The sequence below is a fragment of the Volvox carteri genome (genome assembly GCF_000143455.1).
Source record: "Volvox carteri f. nagariensis unplaced genomic scaffold VOLCAscaffold_78, whole genome shotgun sequence".
NCBI classification, from domain to species: Eukaryota; Viridiplantae; Chlorophyta; class Chlorophyceae; order Chlamydomonadales; family Volvocaceae; genus Volvox; species Volvox carteri.
The window spans coordinates 183733-191051 of NW_003307621.1; the positions used below are offsets into that span (position 1 = coordinate 183733).

At 56.0% G+C, this 7319-nt stretch overlaps 2 protein-coding genes across 2 annotated transcripts in view; one reads left to right on the forward strand and one right to left on the reverse strand.

Annotated features, from left to right (window-relative positions):
• Window positions 1-727: 727 nt before the first annotated feature.
• On the reverse strand, window positions 728-6005 carry VOLCADRAFT_98850 (uncharacterized protein; the record flags this gene model as incomplete). Its single annotated transcript, XM_002957713.1, has 7 exons — window positions 728-1135; window positions 1997-2251; window positions 2880-3098; window positions 4099-4293; window positions 4522-4690; window positions 5026-5129; window positions 5718-6005. The coding sequence occupies 7 exons, from the start codon at window positions 6003-6005 to the stop codon at window positions 728-730; spliced, it is 1638 nt and encodes a 545-aa protein (XP_002957759.1).
• A 1047-nt stretch (window positions 6006-7052) lies between these two features.
• The window catches only part of VOLCADRAFT_98851 (uncharacterized protein), a gene marked incomplete at both ends in the record, with an annotated part of 1879 nt that continues 1612 nt past the window's right edge, over window positions 7053-7319 (forward strand). Inside the window, one exon of the mRNA XM_002957691.1 lies at window positions 7053-7295. Within this exon, the coding sequence (XP_002957737.1) occupies window positions 7053-7295 (243 nt within the window). The remainder of the gene's footprint in view (window positions 7296-7319) is intronic.

Consider the following 7319-nt stretch of genomic DNA (forward strand, 5'->3'; position numbering starts at 1 on the left):
CGGTCGGTCGCCGTCACGTAACATTGAGCATTAAAGAGGATGTCCAGGAGAAGCAGAATGAAGCAGCAGCAGGAAAACAATCACAAAGAAGAGAAGCATGATGGGATGTCGTTCTCCGCCGTCACGGTGGTGGCAGATGTGCTGGTTTGAGTTTGTGCTTTGTGGATGCAGCAGCATCTTTCTATTCAACTGTCACACAGCAGCTTTCAAACCCTCTACAGACACGTAGGGTCCCCATCCCACGCTACCCTACAGACAGATATACATACAAACACCAACCATCCGCGGCGTGTTATGCTGGGCCCCCTGGTAGTCGAATTCGTGTTATGACCAACACCCATCAACGTGTCCCAACCACCACACAGCAACTCACGGATACAGAAACCCACCACAATACATATGCGCACATCACACCAGGCCCCAAAGACGCGGGGGCGTTATCAAACACCGCCCATGTGTACGTTTGTTACCAGTACCAGTACCAGTACCAGTACCAGTACCAGTACCAGTACCAGTACCAGTACCAGTACCAGTACCAGTACCAGTACCAGTACCAGTACCAGTACCAGTACCAGTACCAGTACCAGTACCAGTACCAGTACCAGTACCAGTACCAGTACCAGTACCAGCCTTCACGATGTAGAGTCGGCCGGCCTTGAAGCAAAGATTAGTGGCCCAGATAAAAAACTTTTGGAACGTTTTTGCCTGATTAGGTCATGTAGCCTGATTAGGTCATGTAGCCTGGCTCCCCCGGTCGCGGTCGTATGAGTGTCACCCACACAGCCCTGGAGTACACGTCGCCGTTGAGCAGGAAGAGCATGTACATGCCCGGCGGCGCGATGTTGATGTTGGGTGGGCCGCGGACGATGGCGACACCGTTGACATCTCCAACTGAATTGCTCACAATTTCCAAACCCAGCAGCCGTTGGTGCGTGTTGTACGAGTGTGTCGTACTGCTGGGCGCCACGAGTACGACACGCGTGAGCGCGTTGTTTCCCCAGCCCGCCGGGAAGGTGTACGTGATGGTGAAGAGCCCCTGGTACGCCATGCTGGTGCTGGAGGTGTTGACGATCAGGGGCTTTAGTTCGTCCATGAAGAAGTACGGCGGTGAGTAGATCTCGACGCGGTACTCGGCCTGCAGTGGGGGAAGCCGACAAGGAGGACCACATGAAGCTCTTTTACAAATTCACCCTTAAGAAATGACGATATTGTGGAGGAAGAAGGGGGCAGGGTCAATAGGTACGGTAGGTCATGTTTGTTATCAGGCATGCCAGGGGGATCATCAACTGGCGGCCAGATAAGAAAATGGGCCGTCACAGCAGCGTAATAATCTTGGGGGCAGAGGGGAGGGGGAGACATAGAGGGCGGGACGGGGAGAGAGAGCGAAGGGAGAGAGGAGCGAGGAGGAGGGGGAGAAAGAGCAAGAAGGGGGATGCATATAAAAAGGATGGTTGGATGACGCCGCTGAGCGCATTGAGGCACATCCCGCATGGAAGCCGGCTGGCCATACGCCACAACACCCTGGCAAATATTGGCAACGCCCCAGAACATTGGTGTAAAATTGGTAATACACATTTCATAATCTGGGGTGGGGGATCTGGGGGTCTGGAAGTTTCAAAAGGAGGTTGGACGGACTGTGGACCCGGTACGTACAATCCTGGCCTGGCTGTACCCCGCGGGGCCACGAGGAATTACTCCTCAAGGACGGCACAACCGAGCCCCAGGAGGGCCGTGCTACATAACCGCTGTTTTTTCGCTTGCAAAAAAGGCACAGCACTGTACCCGCCTTTACAAACAACACCAGCCGTGATTAAAAAACAATTAAAGCTTTAATTACATAATCCCGACCTAAAATTCGCACGGGCTAATCTAAATAGGAATTTTCCATGGACCCACCCGTCCGAGGATGGCACAGCACAGCACAGCACCACACAGCACCACGCAGCACATACATGCACCCGAGGAAAGAAGAACCAGAGCTTAGAAAGGCGCTCACCTTTGATGTGGGCGACGGATCGAAGTCATAGCCGTCCTGCACCTGGTACTTGTAGCAGCGGTCGCAGCCGGCCACGATAACGGTACCGTTGGTGGTTAATCCGGCGGTTGAGTGGTACATTCGGGCAATGAGAGTTGTAGCCATCCTCCGGAAGCGGCTGCCCAGCGGCGCATTCGGGTTGTACTCCTCCGCGAAGAGAAGGGGGTAGTTGGCGCGACTTTCACCACCGTTCGCGGAGTCGCCCGCCAGTCCGGTCTGTGCAAGTGCGGAGGGAGGGGGGAAAGGACAAAGGCCATGACGTCAGTAGGAATAAGGCAACCAATGACGACCCTCTTGACAAGGACTGGGTGTCCGTACATAATCCAAACCCCAGCGAGTGTCCGGTAGACTGCCCCAGAGAGGAACGGCCACAAGGAGGAGAGAAGAGGCAGAGGGGAAGTGAGAAGGCCAGACAACAATGGGGGAAGGAGAGGCTGAGAGTGGGCAGGGCTGGGACGTTCTGAAGGCTGGGGGGGTAGAGACCGAACGATCCACCCATCCATACATATATCCGTATATGACACGGATATGGTCCTGAATTTATGCAGGGAAAACATATATGTATAACACCGAGGCGGCGTTGATACATACACACATATAACACAAGGTTTTTATGTCACCTAACCATTTCGGACAGCCCTAGGGTGGCCCTTGGCCCACTACACACCTTCGGAGGGTACTTGGCGACTCAAGGTGTAATACACACACATACATAAACAGCGTGCGGAGCCCATGTTGACCTGTGTGCCATGTGAATAATTAATTCGTCACCGACTAATCTGACAACTCCCGCAACATGGCATCACGGGGCCGCTCAATACCCAACCCAACCACCCAGGCTCACCCATGCGCCGTTCAGAATAATGACCCTGCCGTTCGGCAGCAATACGGAGTCCGGCATCACACGGCCAATGCTCAGCAGGTCCAACTCCCAACCCCTGAACGAGTAGTTGCCACTCGTACGGTTGTACGTCAGAGCCAGTCGGCCGCTACCCCTGTTACCAATGAAGGATAAATCTTTGACAGCCGCTTCTCGCTGTCCGCCAAAGGTCATAATCTCCACCTGGCCGCCGTGGGAAGATGTTAACATGCCAGGCAGCCGTTATCCGTTAGCCGTTAACCGTGAGAAAATGGTTATGAGCAGACAGTTATGGGTGTAGTTACATGTTGTGCAAACACGGAGCCCGCCACAACCAAGTCCCAGCCCGCCACCGCAAAGCCCCGTAGGTGGTCATTTTGGAGCTCAGCAGCTGACAAGTCGCAAGTTGGCTTTACGGTTTTATTTGGCGTCGGGGACCCCCAGCGTGAAGCGCCTCGGGCTGCACCCGTCTTCTAGGACTGCGACGGTCCATATGTAAGTACGGACGTACGGACAACCTTCATCTCAGCATAAACGCCTTCCACAGCGCCGAGGAGGGTTCAGAAACGCAATTTCCTAATGCACGATTTGGAATGAAAATATGAAATAGCTTGATATGAGCATATAGATTTCGCTCTTAAAAGTTTGTTTGGTTTTATGCGGCAGGATTTATGGGCTCTCAATCTTCAATGTTCGCCGTGCTCCTCGCAGCAATCATCTGCGTTATGCGTATCTGTCTCCTTAGGTTATGTTGGCCGGTGATATCCTAAGACTGCATCATATATGTTAAAAGGTCAAAGGAATCCACGAGAAGGGCACATGCAGCTGCAACCGGGGGCGACCGCAGGATGGACAACCCCCCGCCACCCACCTATCCTACGTGGACTGGGAGGGGCCCGGACCGACCTTTTCCGGCTCGCGGAAACCTATTCCTACTTGTCTTACCGGCACCTAATCCAACCTCGAAGGTGCAATTAATGGTGCCAATGGTGACGATGATTTGGGATGTCTGGAAAAGGCGTATGGTGCGGTCCCCTTCAATTTTATGGCGCGTGAAAGCCGTCCACGGCGTGCCAATCCGCAACCTCCTCGAGCCAGTCGCATACCTTCTCTCATCCCCTCCACGCAGACCCCTTCCAAACTACCTAAACCCGCTAGCCCTCCTTCCTTGGCCCCCAGCCGCCAACCGTAACCGCCAACGAACCTGGTAGTTATTCTCGGGATACAGGCCCAGCATTACAGAGCTACCGGTGAAGGGGAACTGCGTGCTGCCGTACCCCCGCAACCTGGGCACGTCCTGGAGCCAGTTGTTATTCCGCCAATCCATAATCCAGCCGGAGCGGCCGCAAAACGTGAATAGAAGGCCCTCGGGAAGCACATAATTGAAGGGGTAGTAGATCTGCAAAGGGGGGGAGGAGGAGGAGAAGGCAAAGGAAGGGAGAGCAAAAAGGTAGGGGGAGGTGAGGCACACATTCTAGCGGCTGGTGAAGGGGAAATGTAGGACGAAGGGGAGGAAAAGCAGACGCTGTCGCCCGAGTAACGCTGGTGCAGCAGACCACTGCGCACAGGGCCTTGTGACATTCCCTGTGCCTTATGTAACGGTAATCATACGCGCCGTCTCATTCACCTGCTCTGACTGGTCCAAGTACATAGAACGCATGGCGTATGGCCTCGTACTATTTGTAGCTGGGTCGTACATTTCCCAAAACGGGTTGTTTGCCGTACCGGCCCCCACACCCTGCGTTCCGCCCATGATGAGCACCCTGCCGTCCGGAAGGAGTGTGGGGGTGGGGTACCTGCACCATGGGATGGACACGAGAAGCGCATGGTGGGGGGGTTAGGTGAGTAGCCCACATGAATCAGGCTGACAGGCATCCATTACATGACTTCCTAATTGCGAAAATGGTGGATGGATGGATGGATGGATGGATGGATGGATGGATGGATGGATGGATGGATGGATGGATGGATGGATGGATGGATGGATGGATGGATGGGTGGATGGATGGATGGATGGATGGATGGATGGATGGATGGATGGATGGATGGATGGATGGATGGATGGATGCATGCTACAGAACAGGAATAACAAGGGCGTGAAACCTCCGTAACCTCCATAACTGCCACCCACCATCGGCGCCAGCCCATCTCCCGAATCTTGCGCAGTTGCAGGTCGGTGCATGAGCGGTTGAATGTACGAATGGATTTCATTCCGTCCGGATAGCCCGCATTGGCCTGCGAGAACGTGTGATGGGTTGGTTGTAGGACGGAGAGAAGGGAGGGAGGAATGGGAACGGGAGGGATGGAGTGCGAAACGCGGCATAGGCTGCTAGTTCATGAGCGCAAATGAGACGTGAAAGACCTAAGTAAGCAGGAAGAGCAGGGGAAGGAGAAGAAAAATGAAGGAGAAATCGAAGAAAATGGAGGTGGGGGCTGCTTACCGTGCTGCCCCGTGGCACACTGTACCCCCGCACATGAAAGAAGCTGAGATGCCAGGGAGGCGAGGACAGTCAGGATTGTGTTGTGGGGATGGTTTGATGGGGAAGCTTCCCAAATACAAAGCTTAGTTGCGGACGGCAGTGGCAGGAGTCCTGGGAAGGTATCCAAACAAACAACCCATAAGGGCCCACGCACCCTCCCCTACCCCCACCTCCACCTCCACCTCCAACCCCCACCCACCCACCCACTCGCCCACTCGCCCACTCCCCTCTCCTTCTCAGCCTCAGCCCCCCCTGAACCCCCCGAGCCCCCCCGAGCCCCCCCGAGCCCCCCCCGAGCCCCCCCGAGCCCCCCCCGAGCCCCCCCCGAGCCCCCCAGCCGCACCTGATGTCCGCCCACAATCACAACATCCCCCGTGTCGAGCAGCGTGTGGCCGCAGCAAAATAACCCATCAGGAGAAAACACGTGAGTGAACTTTCGGGTGTTCAAGTCGAAAAAGCCCGCAATGCTTCGGCTGCTGTCCGGGTGGTAGCCGGAAGGACGTTCCATAAAGAGATAACGGTCCGTGCCGGGAATTTGAACCAAATGTACGGCAACGATCATGCCGATGCCGATCTGGTCGTACCTGTGCGATTGGCAACAATGTGGTCGGAATATAACCAGCATGTACATGCTTTTGATTAGGACGAACGGGTCAGCTGCACAATTTCCGGAACTAGAAAGGTGTTCCTTTCTAGTCTCTTTCCTGTCTCTTTTTGGGCTCCCCTAAAGGGTGTGCGAGTGTAGCTCTATATTCCGGGGTAGGGCACGCGGCGGCTGGTCATCAAGTCAGAAAAACGTTATATGGCCCGAATACGGACAACTCGTGTTGAGAATTGCTGTGCACATGCACACACGAGCATTCGCCTCAACTTCGTCCCCTCGCGTTGCTCGCTCCCACATAACCAGACACCAGCCACTTGCACGCCGGTCAGTACGCATGTCGGTTCCGCTGCTTTTTCACCGTAACTCCACTCACACTCGCGTGATATGTGTGGCCTCCAAATGTGTTTTATGCATATACCCCGTACAGCGTTCACCCAGTGCCACGGAAGCCGGTTCCGTAACCCCCAATCTCCCGGGATCCGGACCTGGTGTTGGCGCTGTGAATCCCCTAGGGCAGTTGTGGCTTTGGGCGTCACCAGGTATTTGCTGCGGCTTTTGCATCATATATCTTCCCCCCTCTCCCTCACGTTCTCTCCCACATCCATTCCTAACCCTGCCAATCACCCGCCGGCCAACTCGGCAGGCACGGCTCCGCGAGTGTAGCCCCACAGCCCATGCATGAATGCCACCGTATGGCAACTCAGGAGAAGCCCTCAGTAAATGTTGTTTACGGCATGCCGCACCTGCCAACGTCTCGTACGTCACGCGCGGGTGCTTTAGGTGGTCGAGAGATTGGGGGGGGAGAGGGCGCCACGGGTGGGAAATTCGGTGCGGTGGGTGGCGCTGGGGGATAGGCATCGCCGGTCTCTGTTGTGGTGGGGATAGGAGATCGCTGGGGTGGAGGTGGACGAAAGGGAGGAGGTGGAGGGGCGCGTTGAGGTGATGGCGGAGGTGGACGTCGGATTGGGGGTGGCGGGGACTTGAAGGGGGGAGGTGGCCTAATGGGCGGGGACGGCCGTGGTGGGGGTGGAGAGCGTGGGGAAGGAAGTGGAGGGCGTGGAAAGGGCGGAGGTGATGGGGAGGTTGGCGGCCGGCGCGGTGGCGGGGGTGGTGACGACGATGGGGTGGGTGGCGGCGATGGAGGGGGTGACGGAGGAGAGGGTGATGGGGAAGGTGGAGGGGAAGGTGGAGGCGAAGGTGGAGGGGAAGGTGGAGGCGAAGGTGGAGGGGAAGGTGGAGGGGAAGGTGGAGGGGAAGGTGGAGGGGAAGGTGGAGGGGAAGCTGGAGGGGAGGGTGGAGGAGAGGATGGAGAGGAAGGTGGAGGAGACGGCGATGGGGGCG